Source organism: Crocodylus siamensis, chromosome 11 (genome assembly GCF_052110815.1).
Source record: "Crocodylus siamensis isolate JL-2025a chromosome 11, ASM5211081v1, whole genome shotgun sequence".
NCBI lineage: Eukaryota > Metazoa > Chordata > Crocodylia > Crocodylidae > Crocodylus > Crocodylus siamensis.
In genome coordinates, this window is record NC_143405.1 from 66147030 (window position 1) to 66166508 (window position 19479).

Below are 19479 nucleotides of genomic sequence, written 5' to 3' on the forward strand. Positions count from 1 at the left end.
ACACAGCGACAAGCTGGCAGACGGACTTCAGATGCCACCCTCTGGTTTTTAACAAGCCTTGGACATGGCCCATCAGGCAGCATGACCCAGTTTATCACTGTCTTTCAGTTCAAGATGCAAGCAGGCAAAGCCAAGGTAGGATGTCCTTCTTGCCACCAGATAAGGGCATCTTTCTCACCTCCAGGCCAGCTTTCTGTCACCCACTTAGCTTAAGTGAGCAAACGGCTGTGCTACCCCTCTGTGCCACACTTCACTATCAGCGGTGAGCAAAAGTGAAACTGCAGCAGTCTTTGCGCTGCTCCAAACTGTGCTGGGAGGATGGGACCGGGGAGAAAGGCCGGCTCTGCGCTCAGCAGCTGGAACCTGCCCTCTTGGGGTGGGGGGCCAAGCTGGTGGTTACACGGAGACCAGATGTGAAAGGAAAAGATCTTGGTTCTGCTGCCACCTCCCTGCGTGCCCCTGGGCAGACCTGTCTATCAGGCTTCTTCACCATGCAAACATGCTCCTCAGGTCCTGAAGCTGCTTGAAATAAGTCTGGCATTGTCAGCGTTGTGGCTGCGGCACTGGTGTGTCTGCTGCTGGTGATGTCTTCAGTGCCCGTGGAGGGCAGGAGTTTCACCACCCCAATCACCACCTTTCACCCAACACGCATTGCTTTTGTCTGGGTAACAGTTATGTGTTTAATACCTGTTTCTTTTGCTTCTGCAGGTTGACTCACAATCTCTGATCACTGCCCTCATTTCACCGCACCCAAGTCCTACCATGAGGCCGACAGGTAAGAGGAAATGGAGCTGTGCCTTTCAGAACAAGCACAAAACGTTCCCCTTGTTCATACTCTCTGCGCCCGTTTCTTGCCCGCACAAGCACTTCTGAAACACCCCGACACCCACCCGGCGCAGCCAGGGGGGTGCCGAAGGGCCTCAGTGTGACTACAGAGCCTTATTTTTAAAATAACTTTCTATATTGCAGCTCATTGTACTTTTACAAATGAAATCCCTCCCGGCCGGGGGTGGGAGAGGACTACTGAGAGGTCCCTGGTTCCATAAGAGCCATTCAACTGCAGTATAAATATTGCCTTCAATCACATTTCTATGGCAGGAGAGGAACGCTGTGCTCCACTGAGCCTTGCTGTAAAATCCAGTGCCAATCACACTTTTATGAACAGCTGGTCGGCTGGACCTACTCACTAACTGGGGGTTCGCGAGCCTCCCAGCTCGGGGAATTCAAGACACACTTGCATTTCCATGGCTTTTTAACCCATTATCAGGTTTAGGTTAATGCAGACAACAGTAGCAGTAATGTCTTGCTGTCACACCGTGCCTTTTACCTGAGAGGGACCTTCACCACCTGCCAGGCTGACTTCCTGCACAGCAAAGGCCACCGAGTCCCACCCCGTGCTCAGTCCCTCACAAACCCGAGGCCTGGACGGCTTTCCCTGCACAACGCATCTCTCAGAGGAGTGTGACCCATTATTGCCTTCAAAGCTGGGCAGATTTCTACCAGCAGTTCACTCCCCTCTCCCAAGAGCAGTTTGCAGGAACTGGCCGAGGGCAGGAAGGGCCCCGGGCTACAGGCCCATTGCTTGCACCTGAGAGCAGGCCTGAGTGGCCTTCCAAGCACAACTCCCCGACTCCTGCTCTCCGGCACACAGCACTGCACGACGCCGAGCCCCCCACTCACCAATGCCAGGGCAAGGCCGCTCCACGGCGCCGCACCATAACGTGACCTTCTCCCCATGCCCTGGCAGGTGTGACCCGGGTTGTGGGCACACTGTTCACACTGGCTGGAACGTGGTTCCTTCTGCAGTTGGAGCTCAACACGAGCTGGAAGTCTGTCGCTGAACAGAGCTGGTTTGGTAAGTTGATGTGTGGCTGTTTCATTAGCTGTAGCGCCTCTGGAATGAGTCTCAAATGGGATAAATGCATCATGTGGGTGGAAGGTCGGGCTCCAACACACGTCTTGGAGGAGGTTTAAAGGCAGGAGCTGGAACAGAAAGTTACTTCTCTACAGAAGAATAGATCTCATCAGCAGAATAGAGCCAGGGGTCTCCTCTCTCAGCTCTCCCCACAGCTCCTCCTGGCTCCGAGCAACAGGAGGAGCCGCTAATGCAGAATAAGTGAGGAATGAATGAAAAGCACAGAGCTGGGGCTGAAGGCCTCTGCAGTTAAACAGTTGTAGCACAGCTGAAGAGTGTCTCTCTGCACAGCTCCCCACTTCGAGCTGAGGCAGCGGGTCCAGATCATCCCCTACTACATATGTATGACATCCTCCCCATACAGCAATGAGAGGGCAGTTTTGTACAGCTAATGGGGCAGTTTTAAAAGCCCCAGAACCAGGAAGCAGAACTGCCACCAACTGTGCATTATCAGTCCAGGGCCAGGGCAGCTCTGCCCTCAAGAGGTCTGGGGGTGGGAGAACGACAGGAGCAGGGCCCAGGGTACTGCACCCTTCACCCTGCTTGTCAGAAAGGTCCTACCATCGCCCCAATGCCTGTTTTTCGTTCCACTCAGTCTCACAGGAATTGCTGCATAAGTGTGGCAATGTGCATAGCTGTCCCCAGAACCATTTTGCCTTCAAAATCATCAGCGGAACAAGAAAACATGTTCGGCCGTTTATGTGCTTTGACAATGTAATGTAAGTACTGCAGTGGTCCCAAAAGCACCTGATGCCTTGAAGGTGGAAGGGGCTCTCTTGAGGTCTGGGGGGTCAGAATAGGCTGGGAAATCTTGAGGATGGGCCTGGAGAAGCAGCTCCACAAAACAGAGAGGTTCAGGAGATCTCTGTTGATTGCTTCCCTTTGATAATCCCAGAGTTCAGGTTGGGGCCGGCCTGGACTCTGTACGGCCCAGGGACTGTGCCTGAAAACAAGCTGGTAAAGGCCTGAGTGCACACAGCCAAGAGAACCTCACCCTGCTTGCTAACAGTGGCAGTACACGTCCGCTGAAGGAGGTTTCTTTCCTGCTGTAGTCACGCACATTGCAGCTGGCCAAAGATTCACCCCTATGGCACGCAGACAATTCCTGATTCACAAAGATTCACACAGAGAATTCAACCCCCTTCTTTATTCTCTGTTTTGTTTCCAGTGTTTTAAGCACTAGAAGGAACAATGCCATGTATGGATTAAACTTCGCACTTGTGAACGGTGAGTCGATGCAGAAACGGTTGTGGGCCCTGGCAGGTGCTTGGCGCATACCTCGCCTGGACCATCCCACGCCCTGGCACCGTCTGCTCCCGCCAGGTCAAAGCACCTGACTCCCACCCACCTCTCAGAAGCTGCTGCTTCTTCCAGTGGATGGGAACAGCTCAGCCTGTGATGACTCTCTCTTACCATTTCTTACCTAATTAGTAGTCCCTGTTAATTAACTATGATTTACCTAATGCTCTGGCAGGGCACCCAGGGCGGGTCCCCACTGGTACAGATGAGCCCAGCTGCAGGGATGCCTGTGGACCGCCAGCCAGCCCCAGACCAGAGAGAAGCAAGCAGCAGTGCTGGGCCCGCTCCTCAGGATGCAAACCCGATACGAGCTCCCTGGCTTTCTTCCCACTTGGGCCGAGCCCACAGGGGTCGGCTCCTTGCTGGTCGATGACCAGGGCAATCACAGTCCCTGAGGTCAACCTTCCTAGTAATTGGAGCGTTCCTTCAGCTCTCAGTCACTCCAACCACATCCTTCTTTGCAATGAATTTCCCAGAGCATGAGCTGAATTGCAGGCACAGGGCCATGCCAGGCACAGAAAACTGACACACAAACATTACATCCCCAGCTGCACACTCACCCATGCCTGCTCCTTGTGATGGCTAGTCTCAGTAAAGACAAGCTGGCAATGATGAAATGGTTAAATGGCTGGTGGGTCCAGAGTGCAATGGGAACGGATGCAAGTTGGGAGTTTCTGTACCAAACATCCTGCACAGGCCCCCAGCAGAAGGACTACCTATCCCATGCTCTCTGTCCAGATGTTGATGTTATAGAAACTGAATTCTATTTTAATTTTAATCATTTAGGGACAACAGCCTACTTCAACATGTGGAGTGGAGGTAAGTGGCTGCTTTCCCTAATACCACTCGGAGTCCAACAGTGCTTCGGATCTGCAGCAGAATCCAGGGCACCCAAAGCAGCATTCACACCCTGTGGGGTACAGCCTCTCTTCTACAGATCGAGGCCCCACTCCCTCCCTCCCTCACCACAGGACCCTTGATCTGCACCCCCACCCCACCCATTTCACCACTGCTCTGCCAGCTGCCAAGATGCATATCGGAGTTCGGATCGACATTGGCCAATATGCCTCCTTAAAAATTAGCTATTGGTATTGGCCCCAAAAATCTCTATCAGTGCATCCCTTCTAGCAAGGGCTGCTTTTCACACCACAGCACTGGAAAAAAGTAGCCTTTGTCCCAACCAGTCCAGTCCTGAAAGATGCATGGGGCCTTCTGCAAAATGCTTTGCACCTACAAACCCCATGGGAGGGAAATGGAGCTGACTTGCACCTGCCTAGATCCTGCCCCCAGATACGGCATATTCAGAGCAAATGGGCCACATGCTTTGTCCTTAACACTTGCTTTTCTCTGTTTTACCAGATATCAAACACCTAGTGGACTTCCTGAAAACCATCCAAGATGGCACCCTGGTGCTAGTCGCCTCCTTCGATGACCCAGCCACCAAGTACGTACCAACCCGAGGAGCAGAATTTGCCTCCCAGGAGCCAGAGTCAATGTCAAATCTCCCCCTGGGCCCAGGACAGTGTGATCAGACCCCAGAGGCACAACTATCCACCCTCCACTCGGTCCTAACCACATTTGGAGCCAGGGTGGTACATCACTCTCTGTAGGGGACTGCACCTTCCAGCCCTGGGACCTGTCGGCTGGCCCAGAATCCAGCTGCCTGCATCTGGGCACCATGTCTCAGGCACAAAACTTGTGGCATCTGTGCTCAAGAGCGGCCCTGGATGCCCAAACGATCTGTCACCTAGAGAACATCCAGTGGTTTGGATTCTACCTATTTTCGATCGCTCCTCTCTGCTGCTTCAGTATCTAATCCAGAGGCCGGTAGGGGCTCAAGCTAATGGCCCCATGTGAAATGAGGGTGGTGACTAAGGCATGAGCATCCAGGGACAGGGTTTGGAACCACTGCAGGGCACGGCCCCCAAAGGTCTCCCATGGCCTGGCTCGGGACTCTGGAATGAGCCACGGTCCATCACAAACCTCCCCACCTTTCCTGCAAAGGCAAGGTGCACCTGCCTCCATGACCTCGCTTTCTCAGCCACAGAGAGGCAGGAAAGGGTGGTACCATTTAGCAGCCAGGAACATTGACAGTTGCACTGTGAAAAATACAAAGCGAAAAGCTGTCCTGCACATGTGACAGATGTTAGTCAAGCAAGGTTCTTTGACTGGATGTGATATCTTTTATTAGACCAACTGAGTACCAACTACTCACTTGGTCTAATAAAACATATTACATCTACTCAAATAACCTTGCCTGCCTATGTCCTCAGACCAACATGGCTACATCCAAAAACCCAGCAGATGTTAGTCAGCGCTCTTCATGCACTATGGGAAGGTGGTCAGATCCTATGGGACTGAGCAGGTACACAAATCAAAGCTGGGTAGAGTAGGGTGGAGTTCAGAAGTCCTTTCTCTCTCTCTTTTAGGATGAACGATGAAGTACAGACACTGTTAACCAATCTGGGAAGCACCTATGCTGCCACACTGCATTACTGGGACAACTGGGTTTTTTTAGGAGAAAAAGATCGAAAAGATAAGAGCCCTTTTGAAAAGGTACTTTCCCTCTCCTCTCCTTGCAAACGTGATAGGGGCACAGACTGTGGCAGCTCATGCCTGGGCACCTCAGGGCTATTACTAGCCAGAAAGGTTCCTTTTTTGAAAACTCATTCTAGAACCCATGGCACTGAATGCTGTTCAAAGAGGAGGACCTGCTGCAGGCAAAGCAGCTCCAAACCTTCTCACAGTCCATGGGGAATATGAAAAATTGCTTCTCTCCCAATCCCAGCACCACTCGCAGCATCAGGCAGATCAGTGCAGCTTCGGGTCATGGAGACAAGATCTGCACGTTCTGTGTCTCTCTAGACACGACTCCCCCTACGCACGCACTTCCCTTCACTTGTCCTGCTCCCAGAGCACACGGTCTGCATGGAACAGCGTGTGCCTGTGGGCTAGGAGCCTTGGGTGCCACCTCCCTCCTTGCACACATTGATGCTGCTTTGGCGTGTGGCCGGCAAAAAGGAGCGGAGTCCAGAGAGGGCCCAACAACTCGGCGGTGACCCAAGCATGCTGATTAGACTGGTGTTTCTCAAACTGGGGCATGCATACTTCTGGAGGAAAGAATAGGGTGGAAAAGCAGGAGGATGGAAAGGGGGAAAACAGATGTGGATGGAAAACATCTCTGAGGGTTCAGTGTTGATGCAGCAACATACCTACTTTTTTAAGATCCACAACAGGGACATGGCAGCAGTAAATTTAAAAAGTGGTTTGAGGCCCCTCATATACCAGTATCCCATCAACCAGCCAAGCACAGTAGGCTAGGAGCAGAGGACACCAGGATACCACCCCTTGAGAAAACAGAATGGGATTTCTCTGTTAACTCAAGTGCCAGTGCTGAGCCTGCCTACTGTATGTGTGGGTATGAGATTATCCGTGCATTGCGTCTCAGAAAGAACATTTGGGTTTGCAGCCTTGCTCTGGATGTGCCGTTCCCTATTAACAGACCAACTACTGCCAAGCTCTCTGCTTTATTTCTTTCCTCCCCCTGCAGCTTATGCAACTCCATAAAGAACCAGACAAAAAACTAAAACTTTCTGTGGCCTTGCAAATGGAGGGCTGCGTACCACAGAAGATGAAGTAGTGGTGTGTGGACCTCCAAACAGCTCCTACGTCAAGCCTAAATGAAAGATTCATTTTCTTTTGATCAGCTCTTTTAAAACAGTGATTGATCCCTGCTTTACAAGTGCTTTAGGCTGTGCTATACCAGCACATCTCTGACACCCTGGCTGATGCCCAGCAGATTCCAACATGTATTCTAGTATATTAATAAAGGCTCATGTTGAGAGCAAGAAGGTATGTCATGACTGGGCGCTGTAGTTTTTTGTCTCTCTCAAATATTACAGAAGGGCACAACCAGTACGGGCCACAAGGTGTTTTGAGCTATTAACTGGAATGGCAGGAATACTAACCGGAAGCACAAGTACAATATTGCAGCAGGTTGAAGTGTTGTGGGCTAACCAGCAGGTGGAAGCCTGCCGCCGGCAGAGATGCAGATGCAGGGTGCTATATTTGAGACCTCTTCTGGAAAGCCAGACCAGGCTGTCTCAGTATAATAGAAACTAGAGCTGTATTTAGCCTTAGCGAGTGGCGCACACACAAGATTACTCTCTTACACACACAAAGCATTGCTTGCAGTTAGTCTTACTGGTGGCAGATGCATGTGGAAGCAGGTCACCTTTGCAGGCCAGGCCTCGAGCCACTTTTGTGTACGCGTTCTGCAGTCTGTAAGTCAACCAAACACAAAGGCTGTCCACAGGGACCCCAGGATCATCAACCACTTGGTCCCTGCACATTCACCTGGCCAAATTCAAGACCCCACTCTCGAACCCCAAGAGGGAAGAGCATATTAAAAGAAGAGAGTCCACAGAGCTGGTGAGTAGGGGTGCACTGATAGAGATTCTTTGGGAAATAGATGGCCAATTTTTAATGAGCCATATCGGATGATACCAATCTGATCACCGATACGCTGCTGGGCAGCTTGGAGAGCAGCATCCGGCCAGTAAGTCTGTTGGGTGGGGAAGGGACATGGGGAAGGGAAGGGGCATGGGGAGTGGAGATCAAGGTCCCTGCAGAGAGGGTGGGAGTGGGGGGACAGAGCCATGGCTCCTACTGCTGCATCCACCCCAGGGGGAGGCATGAGGGGCATGTGCCCTGGATCTGCATGCAGGGCAAGGGCAGGCTGCCAGTGCAGGCTGGGGCTGGGGCTGCACCAGGCTCTTAAATCCATTGATTGAAAGGCTGGAAGGGACCTTGGAAAATCATCCGGTTCAGCACCCCTGCACTAGGGTCACCATAGGTAGCTTTCTGGAGGTGTCACTGCTGCAGGTGCCTATCAGATCTAATTTATCCTAAGAGGAGTGTGGACAGAGGTTGGAAGGTGAGTGCAATGTGTTCATCAGTTCTACCCAGGGGCTGAGCCAGAGCTGGCCATGAGCAGCCAGCCTGGGGACAGCAAGCTTGTGCAGACAGAGGAAACTCATTGAAAATGAACCTTCAAGGGAACCAGATCTTGACCCTTTTCACTGCAGGTTCAGATCCAGTCAGTCCCACTCAGCCAATAAATTCTTCCTCCTGGTGAGATCACACCAGGTCTCCTCCAAATCTGCTGGGATCTGGGGGCCTTCCAAAATGTATCAGACTCTAGGTTGGTTGGTGGGCCATGTCCGGTACCCTGGAGTCAATGGGGCTGCATTAAACATGAGCTCTCTCAAAAGCCTGCAGAAGAGTCACAGCCTGACAAGAGCACACGGTGCACTGGACAAAGGGCAGCTCGTTCTGCTCCTCATTAACTTATATCTTCTGAACTCCCAAACTTTGCCCCCTTGATCTTTGGCCACTAGCCTCCAGTCCCAGATTCCTAACCCTGAAAAAAAGGGACTCAGAAAAACAACCTTCAGCTCTGCCCTACATGAACAGAAAGGCAGAATTCCCTTGGTTACTCCCAAAGCCCAAACTGGGAAACCAGCCTTCACCCTCACACCAGGATCCTCCTGTATGTATCCTCCGTTATGATGAGTTCAGCCACCCAATGGAGCTGGGATTTACAAAAAGAATAGGTCTGGCTCCTGCTACAGGAACGTGGCTCTTAAACTCAACTGCTTAATCCTGCACACCCACAACAGCTGTTAGAAACCATGTCAGCTGAACCAATGAAAGCCTTTCAAACAACACATGCCTAGCATGCAGGCAGCAGACGTGTCAGGTACCTGAATACCATCAAAGAGGAATTCCACAGCAATTAAACACCAGCTGCAGGTATCTCCCATAAGTTTACAGCCTTTCACGTTCATTCTCACAAAGTTTGGTTTGCACCTGGTTTCAAGTGTGCTCATTTGCTTTTAATCCAAGGGATTTCTCCAAATAGCTCTTGTTTCAGGTTATGGCACAGAGCAAAGACACTGTTTGGAGTTGATGCCTGAGCATTTAGTACAGACCAAAGGTTCCAGAAAACGCAGGTGAAAATTTAGGCTCCTGAATCTAGAATGAGACACTGTGGTCCATCAGTGGCCAGTAGCCCGTCAGCGTGGTGCACACAGCTGCTCCCATGGAGCCTCTAACTTCAGTGCTGAAATACGGACTCAGGAACCACACTTGGGCGTCTGGCTTTTTATGCGACTGTACTAATGCGGGCAGGGGTTCCTGGTGTCCCAAGGACTCCCCTGCTTACAGGTTCTTTACTGCTGAGATCTTACTGGGGCGCGGAGAGGGGCCAGGGACTCAGCTGCCTCATCTGGCACCAAGCTCAGCAGCAGCAGGTTTTGTGGGTGCAACACCCAGGCAAATGCACAGGGCCACAGCCCACTGAGGGAGTCCATGAGAGAAAGTCAGAGCGAGTTACCCAACATAGGCATGAGGGGACGAGGGGCTCATGCCCTGGCCTCTGTCCTGGGCCCCCTGGCATCCCAACGAGACTGCAGGACAGAGCCCTCAAATGGCAGGGCTGTGTGTGGCTAGCGGGCCCCCAGCAGGGTCCACTGCTCATCCTGTCTGAGACACTTGCCTGTGGGCAGCAGCAGGCACGTATGCCAGCTGGAGTGCTGCCTGACCGCATCTTATAAGGTGGGCCCTGGTGCCCCACCCCAGCCACGACGCAAGAATCCTACATTGTTCCCCGAGAAGTGGGGCTACGTGGTTTTTTTCCAGGGCGTTTCCACAAAGCCGTTGCAAAGCGCAAACCAAATAACAGCCAGGCGCCTGGCAGACAAGGAACTCGCGGTTCTGGGACCGGCAGAGCCCGGCAGCGTGATCCTTTCTCAGACCATCTCTGCATTCTGCAACATCTTGCCCTGTCAAGTGTAATTACTGTAATCTCTCACAGCCTTTCAAAATAAGGAGCCCAACTTAGAAGCAGGGCATCTACAGCATGAAAGCTGCCTTTGTGTCCGGCCAGAGCCTGTGTGCAAGCCAGTCATTAGGTGTACAAGGACGAGCTTTTGACGTGCTGGGGTAATAAAGCAAAGGTCTACCTTTCTGCCCATCTCCTTTAAGACCCTGCTGCTCTTTGCCTGCCTTCTGCTGCAGAATCAACGGGTCTGTCAGGGAGCCAGGCACTGCGCCTTTGCACATTCCCTGCTGTTTAATGCAGCCCGTGCCTCTCTACAGACTGTGGGACACCATCAGAGAACAATACGGAGTCTGCAAAGTGCCAGCTCCGGAGGACAATTTGAAGGGACTGCCCGCACGCTGGACGCCTGTGCCATGGGAGCAGTTCATGGGAAGAAGGTAATGGGGTAATTTAACTCTTGGGTACTTGGGCACTAAGAGACTGGGAGGGGCAATGGGGTCTGCTCACCCTATGTAGCTCTGGTTAACCCCTTGTGAGCAGCAATTTGGTGGCAGATGAGGGACGAGGAGCCATGCTGTGGTCCCAGGTGTCAGGGGCTGTTGTTTGGATGCAGAAATTGCTGCCTGATCAGACTGATAAATCAGTCATCCCTGTCGGGCCTTTCTGGAGCCAATGAGGAGAATGGGGTGGAGCTGAAGAGAGCAATAAGTCTGACAGCTACAACCCTGCACACACACACATACACATACACGCACGTGCAAAGCACAGGCTCTCAGTTTGCAATCCCCACCAGGGACACAGCAGGACAGAGTCAGGAGGGAAAGGAACCCCTTGGGATGCCACACGGAGCAGCACAGACTCTGGGGGTCAGTGCAGGACAGTGACACCATGCCTTCCCAGACAGAAATCCAAGATATGAACATTCATCAGAAGCAATAGCATCTTCCCAGGCTCTAGGCCAGGCTAGGGAGCAAAGCGGATAGAAACAGTTGAAAAGTGACTTGATCCTCATGGGGGAGAGAAGGGGGGCAGGGAGGCAAATAATGCAGGGTATCCAGGGAGCAGCCAGGGAGCTTTGCCAAGGATATGGGCTGGTGCCGGTGAGGCTCTGCAGAGGAGCTGGTCAGGGGAAAGCAGCTAGGCAGCAGGTGAGCCCAGCAGACGCACAGCCTACTCTGCAGCCTTTGAGAGGCACCATCTTCCCAGCGCATTGCTCTAAACAGCCCACCCTTTGCTTTCAGACAGCCTGGTCACTCTTCACCACCTGCTTTGCCCTGCAGAAGCAGAGGTGCAGGAACTGGGCATACAGATGCCCTGCAAAGGTGAGCCAAGGCCGATGCCCACAGACTGCAAACAAAGCCATGACCAAGAGGTAGAGAATCATATGGTTTCTCCCTGTGGGCCAAGTGATGGTTCAGGGCCCAAGACTTGCCAAGATGGTTCACGCGGAGAGATCAGGAGGGGTCAGAAGCACAGGTCACTCAGTACCTGTGGCAGGAAAGACAAGCCAAGGAGAAGGAAATGCCCAATAAATGGCTTCATGGGTTTAGCTACATACAAGTCCTGCTGGTATCTCGGAGACAACAGGTTTTGAGCGGGTCCTTACTGCGACGACGCTAACATTGCATAATGACACAGAAAAGTGGGACCGGAGCCCCTTGCATTAGCAGGCAACCCTTGGTCCACAAGCATGTCTACTCTGGCCCCACGGCCAGCCCACCTACGGTCAGCACAGGAAGCACAGACACTGGAGGAAGTGGGTCTCTGGCTCTCTCTAGATAGTAAGAACTTTAACATCTATCCATGATTACCATCTCAATCTTATTGAACTGAGCGGACCCCTCAGCAGGTCTTTTCCCATCCCCACAACCCTGGCTCCTGCATCGCTGCTCTTTCCTCCAAGGCAGGACAGAGGTTTGCTCAGTTCCTCCAAGGCAGCTTGCCAGGAGGCATCTGATCTCAGTGGATGCTTCCTCCCCAGCCACCTTTTGGTCCCTGTTCCTGTGGAGAGTGATCCCAGTTTCCTTCAACAGACATGTTGGAGCCTGCTCATCCCCCACTGTGCCCCACTGCATTTGCAGCAGTGCCCAGGGAATGGCACTGAGGAGCCAGGTCCGGCTCACTGGGAATTGGCTTCCTTCTGCTTCGTTTAGCTTCCGTTTGACTGAAAATTAATCAAGTGGGTCAGGCCAGTCCTTTCAAATTGTCCTCACCAATAACGAGCACTCCATGAAGAATGGCCTAGCAGCATGGGGCACTCTAGGTCTATTCACGCCTACTGGTGTGCAGCAGCTCACAGGAAGACTGGGCTTCCTGGCTTCTACACCTTCCTCATCTGGGGACAGTGTCACTCCTGCCTCTGCAAGCAGCAAATTGGGCAGCACAATCCAAGTGCAGGTGAGAAAACAGCGCAGGTCTGGGGCTTGCAAACTTCTCGGTCAGGTTGTGTTTGGCTTGGTGATTCCAAACAGCCAAAAGCTGGGGTGTCCTGCTTTATGGTCCTGCTGCAGCTGAAAGCCCTTCTCACGTGTTGGCAGGCAAGTGAACAACTGATGCAAGAAACACAAGTGCTCCCTAGCATTCAGCCTCTGTAAGGAAGTTTGGGGATGGGGTGGGGGACTTGTGTCTCCCCACTACCAGCTCCTCTCATACCTGGTTTGCAAACCTCCAGGCACAATGCCCATTAGGCACTGAAATGGAAAAAAGTACCTGTGTTGGCCATATTTAACTCCCTACCCACCTCACACAAGTATTGACTCAGGATCGAGGCTACCAATTATGGCCATCTACCAGCTGGTGCCTGTTCTTTCCCTATGCTCTGCACTTCATTTTCCACCCCAGTCTCTCTTCCCCATCAGTCCTCCCCTGTACAGGCCCTTTATGAACATGTTGCTGTGACTTCTCTAACCTCCCACCAGAACACATGACAAGACCTTTCTCTGCATGGTGCCTGCAATGCTTTTAGGGCCACCCAGAGACCAATAAGCTGCAGCATGAGAGCATGACTCACCTCCCTAACAGAGAGCAATGGGGGTGTGGAATTATCTATAGTAAAGTGATGCTGGCCCCGGAGGCCAGGCTCTTGGGTCCAATTCTGATCACATACCCAGGCTTTATATTGATTTCAGGCATGTTCTTGCTGCTTTGCACTAGTGCTGGTGTTTTCTGTGCAGCTGAGTGAAAGACATGGGGCCCTAGCTGCTCAGGTGGCCATCAAGGTACCTCAAGAATAGAGGAGAGATGCATTTAGTGCAACAGTCCCCACCACCATGAATGCTGCACACCTCCCGAGGCTGGAGGGGCACAGTTCCTGCAGGCGGCAGTGGCGGTGTTGGTGATGGGGGCGTGCCGGCAGCGAGCGGTGAGCTCCTGCAGGCGGCGGTGGCAGTGTTGGCGGTGGGAGGAAGTGGGGGATGCTGAGCAATAAAAAAATAGAGGGCATAAAGACGTCCAGTTTCATATCAATAGAGGACAGAGGACCAGAAAACTGGACTACCCTCTATAAAACCAGACAAATGGCCGTCCTACTAGCTGCTCTGACCAGAGCCTCTGTACTGGATACTCTGATCTGCTGAAAGAGCCTGAGAGACAGTGTCCAGCACAAACCCCCACGTCCCTGCTCCACAGTCTTCTAGGAACAGGCATCTGTATGCATAAGTTCTCCAACTGATTTCTGATGGGCTGCAATGCTTGCCTGGTTACATGGCGGGAAGAACTCTGGCCTGCCTAGCTCCAGACACCTCAGCTTTCAAGGCAGACTGCCTACTGCTGAGCTAAAGTCACCTCCATTAGTATGTTGATAATGACCTGCAGCATTTGATAATAACCTAGCAGAATGCCCAGCCCCTTTGCCTGAATCGTCAGGTCCACCGGCCGTATCCAGTAGCCTGGCTTTCTGGGTGTGCGAGGGAAGAGGAGCACCACCCCATCGTGTCCCACCCAGCTTTGCTGCACGCTGTAACAGGGCTCTCACAAACTTTCTGCACCTACCCGAGCCGACCCCACGATACGTGTGTGGTAGCCTTGTGCACAGGGGCCTGCAGGACGGCTCCACGCAGACAGCACGCTCTTGTGCCACTTGTCTGTGCAGACACCTGCTTCCCTTCCACGCACACAGCCCCCAGGTGGGGCTGGGAATGGGAAACCAGGGCTGGAAACTCTTTTGATTGCAAACCTCTCATAGGTAATGAGGGAAGGGTCAGACAAACCACCAGGGCCCCTCTGCATTTGTTCTTCCACCATCCTGCGGCACAGTAGGCTTAAGGGGCAAACCTGGGGTGTCTGGGCCCTCCCGCTGAGCCCTGCTGCCATGTGCATGAGCAACCAGCCCAAGGGTTTGAAAGAGAGGAGACATTTTGAGGAAATCCAGTGATTAACACGTCAACTGCACCTGGAGAGGCTCCCAGACCTCAGATCACCTCTCAGAGCTGTAAGCAGCTAATGAGGCCATTAGCCACCCCCTCCTCTCCCCTCAGACCCCACTCACTGGTTGTTGTCCACAGCTGGCAGTGTCCACCGTTGGTGCAAGTCGTTCTCTGAGCCCTTGGTGACCGGCTGCTCTGGGGGCTCTGCCTGTGCCCCCACTCGGGGGCCCTCACCAGAGTCCCGCAGCGAGGCGTCTGCTCCGCAGTGTCTCTCCCCATTGCCTCGGCTGCACCTGCTTCCCCTGCAAGGAAAGGGAGAGAGGTGAGGGTTACCCCAGTACTTGTGGAGCCCCCTGCCCAAGCCCCCTCCACACCGCCATCCAGGAAGGGGCACGGCAGAGCCACTACCCCCACGTGCACACGATGACGCCCTCTGCCCTCTCTGGGAGGGCAAACAGCACTTCATTGCCTCCCAACTGTGAGCTGTCCTCCCCACCAAAGCGCCTCGTGGACAGGCAACCCTGTCCCCTTGCTCACCCCCCAGGTGGCCTTTCTTCTGCTGAGCCCTGGGAGCTTTGGAGGGGCTCTGGCTCCAGTGCCCACCCAGAAACCCGGGACAGCGTCACCTTTACTGGGGGCAATAAACGAACAGCTCCGCCACTTGCAAGTGACCTAGATACCGACGGCATCTAAAAGCTTCTTCCGCAGGAAGAGGAAGCCCAACTAGACCCTACGCAACACAACAACTGCGAAACACTACAACTGCTCCAAGCCCCAAACAGCAGAAGAGCCCCTCCAAGCAACAAGTCCCCCTTGTCTCCCCGTGTCCACGGAGATGCCACCTCGCCCAGGAAATGGGGCGACGAAGAGCGCCTCCTCGGTTCCCTGGGGAGCATCTCGACCTGCCCATGTTGGCGCTGAAGTGTGCCAGGCAAGCTAAGGGGAGTGCGGCCTCAACGCCGCCCGTGGCTCCCCACCACTCAGGGCGGCGTTGCTGGCCACCTCGTGATGGCGCTGCTCGGCTGCTTCTCCCCGCTGGGGTCCCCCTCCGCCCCACCAGTGCCACAGAGGTGTGCGACTGCCGGCCGCTCGGGGGAGTCCGGCCTCTGCCCTGCGAGGGGACTGCGCTCAGGCTCTCCAGGCCTTGGCCCTCTCAACGGTCCACAACCGCTGTGGAACCCGCCCGGCGCAGCCCCGCGGGGCAGAGCTCCAGGACCCAGGCGCGGGGCATTGACTTCAGCGCCGTTACCCTTCTTTCAGTCGTAGAAAAGCGCTCCTACAAAACTGCCCGTGCACCCTGTCCTCCCCATCTCGCCCGCACTGCCGAACGAGGGCTCCGCGCTTGGAAATGCAAGGATCCCCCACCGCATCCCGTCACATCTCCGGGCAGGGTTTTGCTGGATGGTGTCCGCTGCCTCCTTGTTTCACTGGACTTTACACCAGGCCAAATGTCACCCTTTATCTTGGGTGGTCCCTACAGTGAAAAGGCAAGAATCTGGCTGGGGGAGAGATGCACAATGCTTGGAGAAATTTTAAAGGGAAAAATCTATATTACTGAGTGGAAAACTTGTCTTGACTAAGAGCTGGGGCTCGCTTCCAGATTTCGGAAACCCTTAGCACGACTCTTAGAAAGTTGGGCCCTTATTTTGGAAAGCAAAGCACAGAGTAAAGGCAAACAAGAGATCCAGTGTTTGTGGCTGGCAAGACAGAGGAGAGCTTTATAATGAGAAAGAGAAAAGGGCTGTTTCACTGACTACGAGGCAAAGAGCAGGGAAGAAAGAAAAGCAGAGGTTTCCAAGGCATTCTGCCTGCCACTTCGCCTGGTCCTGATGCTGCCAGAGTTATAGATCATGGAACATTTAAAAAAACCCAAAGAGAGGGTCCTAGATAGGATTATGCCAAGGCTAATCTGTTCTCCACAGCTCAATTCACAATTCCTTCATTAGCCTCCTCCAGTATCAGCAGAAAGACAAGAACTGGTAATAAAAACAGCCTCAGAAATTAAACAAAAAGTGGAATATAATGGGCCCGGATCCTTGGCCGGTGGAAAACAGCACATCTACATTGAAAGCAACAGTGCCACAGCAAGCTGGCATCAGCTGAAGAGCTGAACTAAAATGCATATACGTAGACATGCACATTTTCTCCAAATTAATTAATAATTCCAATTAAGCAGGACAGCCAGTTCTAGAAGGCACGCCAAGAACTGCTGACTATAAGCCAAAGCCAGACAATAAGGTGCACTTTTTTAACAGTGCGGGCAGTTGGCTGCTGAAACAGGCTCCCCCAGGGAAGCCGTGGACCCTTCATCTCCTGCTGTCTTGAGATGAAGAGCAGGTGGCTTCTCAAGACTCTTTCCTAGAGGGATGTGCAATAAGGGGAGATGAGCCTCTCCAGTACTCCTGTTGAGTGCAATAGGAGGAAGGCTTTGGCTGTAAATTCTTTAATCAAAAGGAACCTCTGGGCTTGTGGCACGCATCTGGCAGCACCAGCATCTGTGTGGGAACAGGACTGTGCCAGGGGATACCGTGCACAAACTGGAATTAACAGCGATGACAGCAGGTGCCATCAGCCTATGGTATAATGTGCCCTAACTGTGCTTTGCAAGGTGGGTATGTGGGGAGGGCTGGCTGAGGTCTGTCTCCACCTGGGTCCAGAAGAGCATGCTGCTGCGAGCCCCTTGTGGGCTGTGTTATGGACTGGGAGCCCACGGGTGGTGCAGAGCACTTGCCCCTGGGCCTGAGCTTCCAGGAGGGCTATGCACCTTCGGGCTTCTCCTCACTCCTTTTACGCTGTTTTGTAAACCCCACCATGAGACTTCCCCCAGTGCACAGCAGCTCTGCCTTGCCCAACCGAGGACACAGAGCAGGGGCACAGAGCCTGCCGGTGCTGCTGCATTCACTGCCCAGCCGGGGATATCAGACCCTGCACTGGGGTGGGCAGCAGAGCAAATGGGCTGATGATCCCTGAATACTGCTGGTTGTTCCACAGCACGGGAGCTGGGGCAGGTCCAGCAGCCAGATTCAGATTTGGAGCTGTGATGCCTCAGTGTCCTGGAATACTATAAAAGGGACGTAAAGAAAGACAGAAGGGGCAGGATTTCCTTGCATTGTCTATAATGAACGTATTTGTCCAGGGGAAGAAACAAGAGTTGAACTGGGATGATTTGCATGGCTGAGGCGGAAAAAAAGCCTGTTTGTATCTAATAACATTGGAGAGATTGTGGATGAAGAGTTCATTCTTACGTAAAGATTCACACACCCACACGCACGCCCTCCGTCTCCGCACAGCAGCATTCGGGCTGGCCAAAGATGGCTGGAGAACAATTCCACCTTCTGTAAGGATCAGCACATGTGCTCACCCTGCCCTGTGGCTGGGATGGTGGTAGTGTGGGGTAAGCCCAGTGACTGTCGGTGGTTTGAATGGCCATGGGAATCCCCACAGCATGCTTCCTCCTACCACGGCATCTTTCTCTTCCTTTCTCTCAGGGGCCGTGACAATTTGCGGGGTCTGTCTGGGCACAGCTTGTGGGTTCAGTTGGCTGCTGGGTGTCCTGTGTTTGCTTGCAATGATCTGCAAACTCCACACTGACTGTGGGCTTGGGCACCTTCTCAATGGTCTTTTTACCTCCATGTTGGACTGAAATCCCACAGGGTGTGCATCCAGGGCTAGTGGAGAGGCCATCACCCTGTAGCTCTGCCGGGGCAAGGGCAGGATGAAGAGAAGGTGACCAGTTTTTCCTATAAAAGGTGGTTCTTCAAACAAAGCAGGAGAAAGTTTTCTCTATCTTTCTCCATCTTCTTGCCCAGCATGCGACCTCCCCAGAGCCTGAGCTAAGAAATCTTGTCTGTATTCTGTCTAAATCGGTATGTCGCTTGTGCTAGCTGGGGCCAAGGCAGATGCATTCAAATACTTTTACAGACCCTGTGAGTGAATCGACTCCCACCATCCCCAAGGAGAGAACCATCACCTGGGCTCTGCTCAGACGCATGCCACGGTCATGACCAATAGACACATGTGCAAGTGCACCTACATGCATTGTAACCTAGCTGGTCCTTTCAGGCAGCCCGGCAAGCCCCCTGCGGGAAGCCTCCAATGCAGACTGCGGCTGGGATGCCCAGCTGGGTGCTGGCTGCTACCAAGCGGGGCTTTGCACCTCCCAGGGCAAGGCCAGCATCCGCTCCTTAAAAGCCGCTTTCCCCTCTGTCTCCGAGTCAGGCGATACCAGAGAAATTGACAAAACCCAGGCATTTTTTTTTGCTTTTTCCCCATAAAACTACTTTGCCCAGACACCGGCTTTGTATCTGGGATCCAGGCAGGTGTCTCCACTGTCAGCAGGCCCCCCAGATACCCGGGTGTACCCTGAACACTGAGAACAGGGACTCTCAGCCCCAGACTCAGCCCTGGACTTGTCTTTTAAGGGGCAGTAAAAGTCACAGGAGTGCATCCAGCTGGAGCAGTGCCTGACAGCAGAGCATGAAGGGACGCATCCAGCCTGCAGAGCACAAGGCATGTGATGCACCCGTGGAGTCGCTGGTGGGGAAGTGACCAGAAACATCACTGCACAGTGAACACACCAGCTGACAGTGCCGTGAGAGAGCAGCGACTGCCAAAGAAAAGCCGATCAAGCTGATTAAAGGCCTCAAGGCTGGTGCCTCACTTCTGCTCTTTGCCAAGCCAGCTACAGGCGGGAAACAGAAGAGTTACCACTGCGCGAGTCTCTATGAACTTGATCACTAATGGGTCCCAAAGCACTTAGTGCCGTGATCCCTCCATATCTAGGCGCTGATGCTCAGCCCTCTCCTCTGCACCAGGGCTGGGAGTGTGGCTGGGTCCTGTTGCATGGGAATATGAAGCAGGGCACATTGGCCAAGGGATAAAACCATTAACCCAGCAAAACAGAAGTTGCCAGAGGACTTGGTTGCCTCTCCATTCCCTCCTGTGATCCGCAGCTTGCCCTACCCATTGTCCAGACCTGTGAGCTGACCTCAGTCTGCAGAGGAAAGGGCCAAACATGGGCACAAAGCAAAGCTGTCTCTACCACTTTCTACTGTTGT

General features: G+C 53.2%; 2 protein-coding genes and 1 long non-coding RNA gene across 3 annotated transcripts in view; 2 read left to right on the plus strand and 1 right to left on the minus strand.

Annotated features, from left to right (window-relative positions):
* LOC149855968 (uncharacterized) overlaps positions 1-19479 on the minus strand; it is a 228096-nt gene that overhangs the window by 156380 nt on the left and 52237 nt on the right. Inside the window, exon 2 of the long non-coding RNA XR_016438436.1 lies at positions 14545-14724. This is a non-coding gene — a long non-coding RNA (uncharacterized LOC149855968). The remainder of the gene's footprint in view (positions 1-14544; positions 14725-19479) is intronic.
* On the plus strand, positions 763-6854 carry LOC149855970 (protein FAM3D-like). Its single transcript, XM_090022550.1, has 8 exons — positions 763-775; positions 1748-1855; positions 2511-2634; positions 3084-3142; positions 4001-4033; positions 4574-4658; positions 5644-5770; positions 6765-6854. Exons 1-8 carry the CDS (start codon positions 763-765, stop codon positions 6852-6854), a joined length of 639 nt encoding a protein of 212 aa, XP_089878676.1.
* Positions 10429-19479, plus strand: part of FAM107A (family with sequence similarity 107 member A) — a 46120-nt gene continuing 37069 nt past the window's right edge. The window contains exon 1 of the mRNA XM_090021435.1: positions 10429-10495. Coding sequence (XP_089877561.1) covers positions 10472-10495 — 24 coding nt within the window. The 5' untranslated portion in view covers positions 10429-10471. The remainder of the gene's footprint in view (positions 10496-19479) is intronic.

Bases quoted from the DNA above. Each gene is read 5' to 3' on its own strand.
- LOC149855970 (XM_090022550.1), top strand. The intron at 2,635-3,083 runs GTAAGTACTGCA...TTTTGTTTCCAG, and splicing joins ATGTGCTTTGACAATGTAAT to TGTTTTAAGCACTAGAAGGA. The intron at 4,659-5,643 runs GTACGTACCAAC...TCTCTCTTTTAG, and splicing joins TTCGATGACCCAGCCACCAA to GATGAACGATGAAGTACAGA.